The 14,846-nt window shown below is 41.3% G+C and overlaps 2 protein-coding genes, 1 long non-coding RNA gene and 1 other non-coding gene across 4 annotated transcripts; all 4 read left to right on the plus strand.

Annotated features, from left to right (window-relative positions):
* trnae-uuc (transfer RNA glutamic acid (anticodon UUC)) lies at window positions 1-72 on the plus strand. The gene has a single exon. It is a non-coding gene; the product is annotated as a tRNA-Glu (tRNA).
* Window positions 73-7,159: 7,087 nt separating this feature from the next.
* Window positions 7,160-7,563, plus strand: LOC131703247 (uncharacterized). The gene is made up of 3 exons (XR_009309739.1): window positions 7,160-7,251; window positions 7,333-7,391; window positions 7,480-7,563. It is a non-coding gene; the product is annotated as an uncharacterized LOC131703247 (long non-coding RNA).
* Window positions 7,564-7,992: 429 nt separating this feature from the next.
* Window positions 7,993-11,376, plus strand: LOC131703235 (uncharacterized). The gene is made up of 11 exons (XM_059006325.1): window positions 7,993-8,118; window positions 8,196-8,342; window positions 8,456-8,536; window positions 9,205-9,375; window positions 9,483-9,579; window positions 9,675-9,895; window positions 9,968-10,118; window positions 10,213-10,659; window positions 10,746-10,945; window positions 11,023-11,137; window positions 11,260-11,376. The coding sequence occupies exons 2-8, from the start codon at window positions 8,250-8,252 to the stop codon at window positions 10,290-10,292; spliced, it is 894 nt and encodes a 297-aa protein (XP_058862308.1). The 5' UTR covers window positions 7,993-8,118; window positions 8,196-8,249; the 3' UTR covers window positions 10,293-10,659; window positions 10,746-10,945; window positions 11,023-11,137; window positions 11,260-11,376.
* Window positions 11,377-12,455: 1,079 nt separating this feature from the next.
* On the plus strand, window positions 12,456-13,580 carry LOC131703058 (zona pellucida sperm-binding protein 2-like). The gene is made up of 5 exons (XM_059005927.1): window positions 12,456-12,634; window positions 12,723-12,864; window positions 13,113-13,206; window positions 13,298-13,402; window positions 13,495-13,580. The coding sequence occupies exons 2-5, from the start codon at window positions 12,823-12,825 to the stop codon at window positions 13,578-13,580; spliced, it is 327 nt and encodes a 108-aa protein (XP_058861910.1). The 5' UTR covers window positions 12,456-12,634; window positions 12,723-12,822.
* The last annotated feature ends 1,266 nt before the right edge of the window (window positions 13,581-14,846 follow it).

Here is a 14,846-nt window from a genome sequence, read left to right on the forward strand (position 1 = left end):
TCCCATATGGTCTAGCGGTTAGGATTCCTGGTTTTCACCCAGGCGGCCCGGGTTCGACTCCCGGTATGGGAACGTCCTTGTTATTGTCATTTTGTTACAGAACTGTGGTCATGTGTAATGTGTTTTCATTATGATAATAAAGCTACAGTTATAAAATAAAAAAAATTAAAAAATAAAGCTACAGTTACTTGAAATATGAATATATATATATATATATATATATATATATATATATATATATATATATATATATTTACAGAATGATGCAAATGTATTTGACTCTATTCACATCACCTCACATTTAAAATCCTGCACAGGTTGGGAGCCTCTCAACTCAGATTAAGGTTGATCCTGTATAAATGCAGAACCAATCGTTCCAGATGGATGAGATCATTCATTTTTAAATACATGTAATTTGATTTTTGTATTGGTATTATTTGTATTGAGGCAGGGAGGCTGCAGTTGTTTCTAAGCGACAATGAATCTGGTATAAAATTCTTAGGGTTTGCGTCATTCGACTTTGTCTCATCAAAGATGTTTCTGGTGACGTGCAGTGGATTATATTTGGAATCTTTTGTTCTGTCGTTCAGTATTTTCTCAAATAAGATGCCAAATCAATTAATATGACGTAGGTTTCTAGCTTGCTATTTATAAATTTATTTATACATTTATAATATAAACATGTATTCATTTCTACATTTATTTATTTAAAAATATTTATTTCTAAATGTATTTATTCCTCTATGCATTTTTTAATCATTTCTACCAAATAAATGATTCCTTTATTTATATTAAATTTATATCTAATTAAATACAGCTTGTCAGGATGGCCGAGTGGTTTGAGACGCCAGATGCAAGGACTTTGTCTTTACAAAGAATTGTGTGTTTTGGTTTCCGAATGGAGGCGTGGGTTCAAATCCCACTTCTGACAGTTGACTTTTACTTATTTTTAAAATGAATAAATGTGTTCATTTTATTATAAAAGATTTTCAAGGAAATCAACAGCTGATACCAAACTCTTGTCAGCACTCAATACCATTTTAATTTCTGCCTCGTCAAACAAGCTCGAGCCACAGCACACAGCGCTGCTGCATCGGGACAGAGGTGGATTTTAAAGCGACTGAATCAACGAGCTAAGACTACTTTTTGAAGAAATTGAAAACATGCCTCTAGTCAAAATATCTGCTATTTAGTTAATTAATTTATTTTTTGAATTTGCAAATGGCAGACTACATTACCAATAAAAAACTATAGGACAAGCTGAATTGCTCATATCAAGCTGCGATGTAGCCTATGAGAATCGCTGACACAATTCAAGGGGAATTAGCTCAAATGGTAGAGCGCTCGCTTAGCATGCGAGAAGTAGCGGGATCGATGCCCGCATTCTCCAAATAGTTTTAATGTATCTGCGTATTTAGTCCCAACGCATTATGGAGATACATACAGTGTGACAATTCTTTGTAACAGAGACGCCCGCCCTACATGTGTATTTTAAAGCACAGTCTCCTAATTTGTAATATTCCCCAGACTGAAAAACTGCAGTGCGCCCTCCATCGTATGCCTTCCGAGAAGCACAAAGGGAGATTTATTATATTTTTTAGCAATTGAAGAGTTTGTGTTAATTGAGAATAAATATAAATGGCTTGAAGTTTGCTTTCATTTGTAACGTGTTTGTAATGAAATATGAGTTTTCGTGTTTTACCAATCATTGTACTGTATACTAGCTACTGTTGCATGTCCATGATTTTAGTACTCAGCTTCCCATATGGTCTAGCGGTTAGGATTCCTGGTTTTCACCCCGGCGGCCCGGGTTCGACTGCCGGTATGGGAACGTCTTTGTTATTGTCATTTTGTTACAGAACTGTGGTCATGTGTAATGTGTTTTCATTATGATGATAAAACTATGGTTACTTGAAATTATATATATATATATATATATATATATATATATAATACACAGAATGATGCAATGTATTTGACTCTATTCACATCACCTCACATTTCACTGGTTGCCTACGAGGGCTTGAGAGGGGTGGCGTAAAAGTGAGAGAGAAAGAGCAAAGTTTAAACACATAACATACAACAATCTGACACTCGCTCCCGACGGGTCAGGCAGCATCCTCTGGCTGCTGGGCATTTAGTGGAACAAGAGACAGGAAGGGGACCAACAGGACAAAAGGACAGATCCTTTGCAACTCAGTGCGGCATCCTCAGGCAGCTAAGCTGTCAGCTGGGCAGCGTGGAGAGCTTAGGAAAAGTGTCTCGGGTCCGTTTAGGAGAGACGAAAACGGTCCGGGCCCGCTCGGCAGGTGGAGGCACGGCCTACTGCATGAGGGGGACCTGAAATGGTCCTGGACCTGAAATGGAAGAGAGGAAATGGGACAGCAAGGTTGAGGCCTGGAAGGCTTAGCGCATAAGCAGCAGAAGAATAGGATGTGGCCGGGGGTCCCCTCAGGCCGGCGAGGAACAGCCGGGCGGCAGTGGTTGAGACAAGAGGCCGACCCGGACAGCTGGGGGAGTGAGACTCATAATTCATAAATCAAACAGATTTCCAGTCTCGTACCATGTATTAAAGCTTGTAGTATCTGAGAGGATGAGCGGACATATGACTAAATTGCTGAGGAAGTCAAGCTCTCCCTGTATATATATATATATATATATATATATATATATATATATATATATATATATATATATATATATATTAGATCCAGGTATTGGAGGAAAGCTGGAGTGTTGGAAGCTCTAGAGGAGAGCAGTTGCAGATTTAGACAGTAAACTAAAGTCACTTTTGTATGCTGCAATAGTGAGCAGACCTGAAGAGGGAGCCGAGACTTGCTGTAATGAGGAGATATTAACAGTAGAGACGAGATCTGCTGAACAGGCAGAGATCTGAGGGAGTAAACGATGGAATGCTGTCAGTAGTGTGCAGTGGCTTGCTGTAGAGAGCAGAGAGCTGCTGAATGCAGTGGAAATTGGTATTTGAGAGTTAAGGCGTTTAAGATGATGTCGGAGATGGGGCTGCCTTTGGGCAGAGATGAAGAATGCATAGATCTGAGGCCGCTACAGAATCTGAGAGGATGAGAATGCGTTGCTCGGAGGCTGCTGCAAAACCTATTGATTTGATCAGGAGCAGTCTAAGAGTGTATTGTCTATTGCGGTGTAAATGTTGATAATCGTAGGACATCGTTTCCGTATGTGCCTGGAAGCTCAAATTGAATGAAATGGACTTTGAAAGTTGTATTAAGTGCCTTGATGAAGTTGGGGGCAAATGAGGAAGTGCAAATCCGGGAACAAGAAGGTTGCAGGAATGACCTGATGCAGGGAAACTGGAAAATTAATGTGACTGTGGATTCTTAACATCTCAGAAAGCTGATAAGCATGGCTTCATGACCAGATCCTAGAAGGGAGGGGTTTGGATTTGAAAAATTCAAGTTAATATATAAAGCAAAAGAGGTTGAGGCAGGAGGGTACTGAGAATCCCTTGGAATGACAACGAACTGCAGGAATTGATAGAAAGTTTGGAGTGTGCGAGATTCGCAGCGAGAGCAAATCAGTGGTGTTATGCTGCCATCTAGAGTTTGCGATTGGAATTGAAACTACTGGCTTCAGTGAAGCAGGGTATCATATATTTGGTTATTGCGATTGAAATCCTTGTCTGTGTATAAAACATTTGCTTCAGAACAGTTAGTGATGATATAAGTAAGTTAACGTAGGTCTAGAAGAGGAGCCTGCAGTATTTAGATGTCACAATTCGGTGAGTTGAAGCTCTCATGTTGCAAAAGCGCAGCAGCAGGAGCCAGAAGATTGCAGTAGTGAGGCACAGACTCGCATTGCCTGTTAAAGCTGCCTGGTCGCCATGGCAACTTACCACTCCAAGTAGTCACTTGATGAGGCGTTGCCGTGGTAACCATGGTCTGTGAGGCGCCGGTGTGAAAGAGTTGCAGTGCAGCGGTGACGTCAGAACAGTCTTTCTGATGAAAACGCAGAGCAAGCTGAGAATGACGCTGCGCTTTGAACGGCGCAGACTGAGCAGGTAGGAAAATAGCAGATACTATCTTGAGAGCGCTGAGCAGAGAAACGACCTGCAGTGAAAGAAACGAACAAAAAACAAACACAGCCAAGGAAGCGGAAATAGTGCTGGGTTAAAGTAGAAAAAGAGAGAGAGATAGACAGGAGGGGCAGCCAATAACATACGTGGAGCAGCGCTGGCCATGCCCTAATAATTGACGAGGCGAGCGCTGCATTGTGTGATTGGCTGGAAATACTAAAGGAGGCTGAACTGGGATCAGCTTCCACCCGGAAGAGATCGCGGACGCTACCGGGCAGGACGCCACGGAGGGAAGGAAAGACAGGCTAAAGAAAAGGATTTAGGATAAGAAAAAAGCAGCGCAAAGCGGGAGAGAGCTCTCTACGCCATCCCCCGAATTACACCTAAACGCTAACATTAAAAAGGGCCGGCCCTTAGTAGCAGTGTGATAACACGGCAAAACAAAAATCAATATCAAAAGTGGTGCTGAACACAATCCAAACATTCAAGTGAAAAAATAAAGAAAGAAACAACGAAACGAATCTCAAATACAACGTGTCCCAACAGGGAAAGAACACAAAGCAAAATACATCAAGTGCACTTCTAGTAAAGTAATTAACTGCTATCAGGCTCTAGTACTTTAAACTATAGACTATCACGACTACCCGTGATCTGTTAATCAAATGCACAATCAAACAATCACCTTCGAATTAGTAGTTTAAAACACACACGTCATTGTGGTTACAACAACCATAACAATAGTTAAAAGATAAACAAAAGCACAAACACAATACACCTTCCCTAATACGGAGCGTGGAGGCTAGAGTTGTTGGTATTAATTTGAATTTGGTACTTATCTCTACAGAATACTATAACTGTAGATCTCAAGATCACCAATAACACAACCGGCAAAAACAGAGAGAACGTCTCAATGCAATCACACGGAAGCGAGTTTTCAAACACTCACGACAAAACCACCCAATAATCCTGGCGTCTCCTGTTGCCTCCACACTCCGTTCACACTAAAACAACTCCTCTTTAGCATAATGGTTGATTTGGTTTAAATATTTTGGTACAAAAGGGAGACAATTACCACTTAACAAGCTGCCGGTATGTTCTCAATTGGCACTTGTGTTCTTAAAGGCATAGCGTGCATTTACATTAAATAGGTTCTACAATGCAAAAGCAAGTTTTGGCATTTTTGCATTGCCTGCCTCGTCAAACAAGCTCGAGCCACAGCAGTGCTGATGCATATATACAGGACAATCTGAATTGCTCGTATCAAGCTGTGATGTAGCCTATGAGAATCGCTGGTACAATTCAAGGGGAATTAGCTCAAATGGTAGAGCGCTCGCTTAGCATGCGAGAAGTAGCGGGATCGATGCCCGCATTCTCCAAATAGTTTTAATGTATCTGCGTATTTAGTCCCAACGCATTATGGAGATAAATACAAAGTGTGACAATTCTTTGTAACAGAGACGCCCGCCCTACATGTGTATTTTAAAGCAGTCTCCTAATTTGTAATATTCCCCACACTGAAAAACTGCAGTGCGCCCTCCAGCGTATGTCTTACGAGAAGCACAATTTAACAGTTAAGTCTAGATGTAACGTATCAGATTACATAAACACACCTTGTGTTCAGATTTAAAAAAAAAAAAAATGTATGCGTCCTCTATGGGTAGAGGCAGATAAGATGCGTACCTGCCGTTTCTACACTTTAACATTTACGAAATACACACACTAAACTGAAATGTAATAACACAAAGTCTTGCCTTCAGTTAATATTTTAGAAAATCTACTTTGCAAACAGAAGAAAAACAAGCTAGCAGAGGATGGTTTTGATCCATCGACCTCTGGGTTATGGGTCCAGCACGCTTCCGCTGCGCCACTCTGCTACAGCTGCCTCATGACTGAATTACCAAACAGAAAAAAAAACTGAACTCATCGTTTTAACCAGACACACGGCAGTGGCCGGGCCGAACCATGGAAACGTTACAAATCAGAGATACGGTATGCAAAGTATGCAACTTTATCTATCTATCTCTCTCTCTCTCTCTCTCTCTCTCTCTCTCTCTCTCTCTCTCTCTCTCTCTCTCTCTCTCTCTCTCTCTCTCTATTTCTATAATATAAATGTAATGTTTTGCACTGTAAGTCGCTCTGGATAAGATCGCTTGTTAAATGACTAAAATGTAAATGTAATAAACGGGGTGACGTTATCTAACTTTAACGAACAAACTCGCCTGGATAAAAAGGAACAGCAACACTGATGCTACTAATCATGCTCGTTATCTGGGATATTATTCAATCTAACGTTAGCTAACGTTACCCAGTTGACTACATTAGCTAGGTACCGGTGGTGCTTGCTAGCTGGCTAGATAACACTAGCTAGCTTCTAACATAAGTTAGCTAACGTTACTACTTCAACTTATCTGGGCGGCTAGCGTAGCAAGATATGTACAAGCATTGTTAGGTCAAGTCGTTGTTTTTTAATTTTTTTATCGATACTACTGCTAACTTACCTGTCCTCTCATTCGCAACTCGACTTGCTCTCAAAAGCGCGCTCTCGTTTGCCAATGCGTTGGCTGATGACGTTTCCAACTCATTTTCTATTGGCCAACTGACCACGTCAATCAAACATCGAATTTTCAGGCAATGCGATCCAATCTGATCTGGTGTCCGCGGCTCCGGGCAACTTCATCCTACAGCAGTTGCCATGGAAACGTTTAAAACTCCGCGACAAACTTTAATCAAATGTACAGCTGTACAGAACTCACCCCCCTCAGACATGTGCTGTCTATTCAACCAGTTAGTTCAGATGATCGCTGATGATCCTTGTCGGTGACAGTCCAGTTTGATCCGCACGTACTTCTGCCAAACTTAAATTCAAAGTACAATCTTCTAAATGGGTTATTATTATTATTATTATTATTATTATTATTATTATTATTATTATTATTATTATTATTATTATTATTATTATTTATTTTAATTAAAGTACTGACTGACAATCAGAGGACTAATATGAAAGAGGTGCGCGCATCAATTGCAGCTAATCAGCTCCCATTAGCACCTGAACCTCTTTATAAACCCATTGCGCACTAAGGAACACCAAACTCAGCTACTGACGGTTTTGTTTTTATTGTTATTTCTTTATAAAGGAGAAAGAAGTTCACGGTTGGGGCTGCCTTGGATTTAATGATGTCGTGTTGTCTTAGATTTGGGTAATTGTTGATCTTTTCTCTACTTTAGAAACGTTCATTTTATTGTGTGTTTCTCACTAGCGTCTTTTGTTTCCAATGCAGAATAACATTGCTGTTAGCAGTGTTAGTCACTGAAGTTTGGACGCAGAACCCCCCTCTAGGTACGATAACGGTCGCTTCAGCAGAGCTGTCCTTTCAGTTTCCTGTTTATTTGCCGGTTGTGTGTTTAAGTATCGTTGTCTTCTGCAGGCTCGGTGAGGACAGAATGTCAAGGGAGTGTTATGATGATGATGTTGGAGAAGTCTTTTGTTGGAAAGTATTTTCGCATCAGTGTTATTGGTGAGTGATCATTTTTCTTGAATGGAAAGCTTTTGATGTACAAAGCCTGTTGACTCGTAATGTAATAACCTGAATTAAGTACAGAGTACTCCTGTGCTGTATGGCAGCAACCAGGCTTTGTTTTTGTAAGATGCAGGGTATGAAAGTCTCTTGTTAACTTTAAAAGCATGTTGCTGATCACACTAAATAGACCTGTGCTGCTACAACCTTAGTCAGATTTGTTGACTGCAAGTGCGCAGAAATAGAAATCATTTACTCTACTTTCTGTTCCGAACGAGTGCATAATTCTACTAATATAAATAGTTATGACAACTTCAATAAGTAGATGGGACGGGGCGGTGGGGTTGTTCACTTTGATATCTCTACCTTGCTTGATCACGTGTACAGTTTCTTAAAAGGCCGACTGAATTTCTTTCCATAGACAATAAGGGGGTGCTTGTGTCCCTCTCTCCAAGACTGGCTGCACAGTGTGGATATAGCTTAACTGTTGACTTCTTGGGAAATGCCAAGTTCCTTGCTTCTGTGGTGAGCTGCTTTGCTCGGAACACAGTGAGTCATCATTTTATTTCTTGTGAACTTGTTTCTAATGGGGACATGCTGGGACTAACTTTAGCCTTTGTTTCCAGAATGATGAGACCTACAAGCTGACAGTACAAATCAGTGTCTTCTCAAACAGTGCTATGACTTCAGCTTCCTCCTATGTTCAGAGCATGACATGCCGCTATTCTCCATGGGCAGAGAGGGAGATTCTGTGTGAAAGAAACTACATGGAGGTAAGGGCTGTCAGGATGTGATAATGCTGTTCAGTATAACTTGTTGGGTTGTGTGGGTATTTAATTGTCACTGCAGAAGTGCTTCACTAATGACGAATGTGAATTCTCTTTAGGTTTCTGTGAGAAGAGGTGTGCCACTTATTGAGCCAAACTTTGTTCAAGATGATCCTGATTGGTCCCTTGCGTACCCAGAGGTAGAATCATGTGACTTTGCATTTGCTTCATTCATGTCCCCTTGGTCTTGCCTATTGAGGTCTACTCTACTGTCTCATCTAGAGGAAACAAAATCTAACGGCCCCTTAACTTTAACCTGTCTCCCAAGAGGGCGGCCATATACGAATTGTGTGACGTCTAAGGCATTGGCTTTGCATGCATGTAATCTGTGATTTGCTTTCGTAGAAATTGATTGTGGAGAAGTTAACCCTTTCTTGTCAGTGTAAGCCTTGTATTTCAACCACTGAGGTAGTGGCTTCATATGTGCAGGGCTATAAATCCTTCATGATAAATGTGTCCTGATTTACCTTTTTGAAGACTGCTGCGTAGGAGTAATTTAGGTGTTTGTCCTAAAGTTTGGTACACTGATGTATTCAGGTCCAGTACAAATGAATGGCTGTAAACTCTGCCTGTATCGGAACATGCAACATGCTTTCACATAGGCTTTCGTACGCAGTTGTATTGGAGGATTTTCTCTGTTCCCTTGGATGCCTGCTGAACCTAGAACGGTTTCAGTTATGTGTCATTAACTTTCAACTTTCAGTTTTAGTTCCTGTTTATTAAACATGACATCTGTTATGACAAATCCTTTAGACTGAGGATGCTTTGTGTTCAAACTCCCTAATCTAATGAGATTTTCTTCTGTTAGGCAACTGCTGCTGACAACAGCATCTGGAAAATTGTGTTCCATCTCCCAGCAAATAGAAAGACAACCATGACTGTTGCTCAGGCCATGACAAATGGCTATGGCATAAACACTACACCAACTCGAATTCTGGTTAGAGCTGCATATAACTCCACAGAAAGCCAGCCTCAGGGGGTAAGTAGTCTAGGCTTCATTGTTGTCTAGTACAGTATATCCAGACTATGAAGGTAGATTTAGTCTTGCTTTTATTTTAGTAAAAGTTCCCCCTCCCCCTCCAACAGATCCAAACTGTACCAATGGCTGTGCTAAGATCAACCACCTTTTATAAGCAAAGATGGATGGTCATGATGGTGGACACTGCAGTTACATGTCCTACTGGTGAGTAAGCTTATGGAGGGCAACAGTGCTCAAGAACTGTTCTAGGTTTATGTATAAATTTTCTATACCAAGTCTATGGCGTTCCTTTCTGTCAGATGGAACCACCTTCACAGAACAGATGATTACATGGAATGTTCCCTGTGTTCTACCTCCTCTTGTTCCGACACCACAAATTACTACCCTTGATGTTCAAATGGGAGTTGATGGCCGCAAGCTTGACCCTGCAACAATTCATAATAGAGATTATAAACTGGATGTCGGTCCCCAGCTAATCACTGTGAAAATTCCTGTGGGAGCTGATGGTGGATATTACAAGGTATGTAGAAGTTCAACATCTAAATCCTTCTCATTTTAAAGCTTGCTTCCTAAGATGCTTCTGTGCTTTCAGAGCCATGTATTGGACAACACCTATGTGATCTCTTACTCTATTGAACCAATGCTAGAGCATACCTGGCAAGATGGGCCTGAGAAGACCAAGTACACAGTACTTCATCCAATAACCACTCCTTTCATGCCTCGGCCACCAGTTGTCACAAACAGTATGTATGACTTGTCCACATGCAGTAAATCAAAGGGATTTGTTGCAGTGCTCCACTTCATATCCTTCATTTTAACTGCATGCTTTAATTTCAGACACTGTTCCTAAAGCCAGAGTGTTCAAGGTGATACCCTGGGGACATTCCTGCCTGATGTGGAGCTGGTCAGAATTATAGTTGGACCAGAGACGTTAACTGTGCCAGAAGCCAACCTAAAAGGTTATAATGTCCAGGAGCATGTCTTTCCCAATGGATCCAAGACCTACACTCTCCAGGTGCCATTTGAGGACCCCAATGTGAAGCAAAAGGTAACATCCCACCTGTTCAACTATTCAATTGCCCTTTGAAAACACTTGCTTCCTGTGGACGTGTTTGCTTGCTGTCTGACTTTGGAGGAGTTACCTGAAAGAAGAGCAAAGGTTTGTAGGATTAAACCCAGACACCAGAACCTACATTCTGCCCCTGACCTACTTGCTGAATATAGTGCCAGAGAATACACCCTTTACTCATCCTGCTGTAGTCGAAGCCATTCTCAAAGACATCAGTAAGTGCCTGACTATTTGTGGTCTACAACTACCTTTTTCTAACCAATCCAGTCCATTGCCCTGACAACTGCTCTTCCTCTTGCAGTTCCACCTACAGTAACTGGCTACTGTGATGGTGCTGCGTTCTATACCATGGTAACATATGGCAACATGGGTCGCAACTGGATTCCTTTTGTGGGCTCAAGAGAACTTGGTGGAAGTCTGCTTGCCCTGTACAAGTATAATGCCAACTCTACCAATTTCTGGATGATTGTGCCATACAATTCAGTTGATGCCACATATGAAGTAAGTGATGGAACTTTAAAATGAGTTTAGCTGTTTTGGGTTCAACACATTACTGACCTGGTGTATTGTATCTGTAGGTGATCAGTTCTTCAGGCATCAGAAGCAGACTTGACTTGACCTTGAAGGATATTGGGACCATGGTTGTGGTGGCTGACTTCTCTCTGTCCTGCAGTTTCCCTACAAAGATGATTGGTAACTCTCCTGCAGACCAAGCATTCTTTAGAATAGCTGCTTTTGAGATTGGCAGAAAGCTGCATGAAGTGATATTGAAGATACAATCTGTTTCCTTAACCTGGCTCCAAATGCTGTTTCAGATTGCTTCACCAATGGAACTATGGCAGCTCTTGCTGTGAAAGTGGAATCTGTCCCCAGCTTGTCTCCAAGTCAACTAACTCTAAGGGATCCGAGTTGCCAGCCTCTTCAGTCTGATGCTATCAATGCTGTTTTCTACTTCAATGTCAACTCCTGTGGCACAACTAGAAGGGTTAGTATTGACCATATTTTGAGGAGGTTCAACATATTGACAAGGTGGCCACAACACCCCTGAATCAGTCTGGGGAGCCATGGTGACCTGTGTTTCTATCCGCTGAACTACTTGCATGAATTGTGGACATCTGAAGGATGCCACCTTTGTATTGAACTGCTTGTCCAGTTGACAAAGGTTTTGTGACACATGACTATTGGTTATGGCATTGCATGTGCTGCCTAGAGACCTTTTGGGTCAATTGTTGTGAACTGGAAGGAGTGTACTTACTGGGGATTATCCCGTGGTGAGGCCGGGATTAAACTAATACATGAGTTGATACCAATTGCAGCTCAAGAGTCACCAGCTGTGTATTTGCAACAAATCCAAAATAACTGTTTGCCCTCCTAGAGGTTACTAAAACAATATTATATTAGTCTAGCAGTTTCTGTAGACAACTTGTGGAATCATACTAACTGTAACAATCATGAGGTCCCAAAAAAGTGTTCAATTATGAAATTGCAATATTCATTACCAATGTGGTGTGTTGTTGTTGTGTGTGTTTTGTTTTTTTTTAATTGTGAAATTGGTTAGTTTGGGGATGATCCAGAGTACCATATTAGCTAGTCTGCAACTTGGTATGCAGCTCCATACTAAATCTACAAGTTCATTGCAACCTGAGCCTTTGATTTCTCTTCCAGTTTGACAACAACCTCCTGACTTATGAGAATGAAGTGCTGTTCACATCTTACCGGTAAGGATTGCAATCAAATTGAGTATCCTTGTGGTTGAGGCTGAAACTCTCCTAACCCCATCTCCTCTTTCCAGGTTGAGAGTTGCCTGTCACTATCTGGTCAATGACACCAAGGTAGTGCAGTTCTTGTACCAGAATAATCCTGCACCTGTAGTCCAGCCTGGCTTGGGGGACCTTGCAGTCATCATGCGGCTTGCATTGGGTAGGACTTGGCAATTGAAATAATATAGATGCTCTAGTGGTGTGTTTCCACCTATAAAATTCTCCCTTGCATCTCTGCAGATTCAACCTACAATGACTTCTATGGAGCTCAGGATTACCCTGTTGTGAAGTACTTGCGAAGACCCTTGTATTTTGAGGTAGAGCTCCTGTACAGCAGGGATCCACAGGCTGAATTGTTTTTGGAGAACTGCTGGGCAACCTATTCTGCTGACAGGAATAGCTCTCCCAAGTGGGATGTTGTTGTGGACAGGTAAGATGCTGGAAAATGATATTGCTGCTACAAAACCTAGGAATTGTAGTTGTGGCTGATGTGTTCCTGACCTACTTTCTCTTTCTAGCTGTGAGAACTCTGCAGATGAGTACTTGACCATCTTTCACCCAGTCTCCAGCAATGCAAGAGTGCTGTTCCCATCCCATCTGAAGAGGTTTGAAGTGAAAATGTTTTCCTTCACAAGCGGCCGGGATGCACTGAAAGGACAGGTAAAGTGGAGTGTTGGTATGGGGATCTTGTACCACAATGCATGGTTTGGATTGCTTTGCAAGCAGCAAATGGTCACTGTGCTCAAATCTTTAGTGAGTTGGAATGAAAACATATAACTGCATATTTGCAAGAAACACTTACTATGATGCAATATATTTGTTTTTCAATTCAGTAATCCTCATTGGATGATGGTCCTGCCTGATCTATTGATGCTAGTTTTGCTTGACAAGGTGTACTATCTTTTCAGATTTACTTCCACTGCAGTGTTGTGATATGTGATTCAAACCGGCCATCAGACAGCCTCTGTAGCAGACGGTGCATTCCAGGAAAACAGAGGCTTGGTAAGAGCTCTGTCTGTTGGGGGGAGGGGGGACATTTTGCATGCATTTTTGTCCATTTGTTTTGCTGGACTCCTCCTTATTCCTCCTGTAGGTCGCAGTGCTGAAGGGATGGATGGTGGTGCAGTAAAGGCATTTGTGTCTTCTGGCCCAATTGAGCTGAAGAGAGATGGATCCCTTCACTTAATGCCTAGAAGCGGTAATATGCATGATGTGAACTCAACTGCAGTTCAAGTAAAATATGTAACTATCTCTTTATATTCCACTAACTATTTCTTTCTTCTTTTGCAGGCCAAGTCAATGTGTGGTCCCTTCTGGGAGCTGCAATGGGTGTGTGTTCAGTGGTTGTCTTTGTAGCTGGAGTTGTATATTTTTGAAAAACGCCCAAAAGTGTGTGTATTGATAAATAAAAATCTTGCTTGTAAAGGCTGTTTTTGGTTTATTTTCTTTTCTCTTTTGGTGGGTGCTAGACTAATTCTACATATATAATATATTGGTGTGTGTCAGACTGGCCATGTTAATGGGATTCTCTCCTCTTACTGCATTGAATGCTTTGCTTGTTTCCTGATCAGGCCATTCTCAATATGGTGTGTTACTCAAGGACCCTTCATTAATTCATTGTGAACCCGGGGGCAGACTTTCCTCCTCCATGGAGCTGTAACCCTATTTTTATAATCTTCTTGCTTTTGATATGTTACCTTCAGTATGCAAAGTTTTTAGGGTGAAATTATCTCTCTATCTATATATATATATAATATAATGTATCATGTTATAGCATCAAAGTGTTTAGATTTGTATGGGCAGTTTGTTTCTGGTATGAATGCAAGTTTTCATTTTGTTCACTGTGGTTTATATGTCTTTTACTGGAAGTGGTCCCTAGTGAGTGCTCCAAGTAAAGTATTAGTTTAGTTTTTAATACTGTGTGTAAAACTGAGTCTTATTTTATGAGGAATTGGTTAAACAAACCACTACTTGGCAACATGTTCTCTTGTTTGTTTTGACACTGGTTTATATAGTCTGTTACTGGATAAACTCATTTTACGAAACACGTTCCATAAGAAACCGGTACACCCGATGCGGGGGAGAAGTTCCGCTCTTTGAGCTGTTCGGTAAAACAGGAGCATTATATATAAAAAATATACAGAGAGCTGCGTAAAAAGAACTGAATTCACTACACCCGCTGGCAACCCCTTGTCTAATGTGTTTATACTATATAGAGGACGCTAAGTTTGATGCAAGACTCGAGCAGCCACATTCGTATTAAACCTGCTCGCAGACTCTCTGGCGCCGTCACTCTGAGTGCTCTTTGAAACAGACTGGGTTTGTATTTATATTCATGTTGGGTTAATCAGAGATGACTATCGGCGGCCCGTCTGTAGTGCTACCGGAGATTTTAATTGCACCGTTTGTACCGCTCTGTGCAGCGCCGTCCCGTTTGTAACACGGTACGTGAACTGCATTCTGCAAAACATCACCACAGCAGCTCCATCTACTGGACAAAATCCAGACATACACGTTGAAACAATGATCCACTTCAATATCTACAAAGACTAAACAAGATACTATTAGCGAAGCCCCGAAAAAGAAAATATTATACTAAACTGTTTAAAATCAAATGTTTAATTGTTAATCTAACCATTTTT

This window comes from Acipenser ruthenus, chromosome 32 (assembly GCF_902713425.1).
Source record: "Acipenser ruthenus chromosome 32, fAciRut3.2 maternal haplotype, whole genome shotgun sequence".
NCBI classification, from domain to species: Eukaryota; Metazoa; Chordata; class Actinopteri; order Acipenseriformes; family Acipenseridae; genus Acipenser; species Acipenser ruthenus.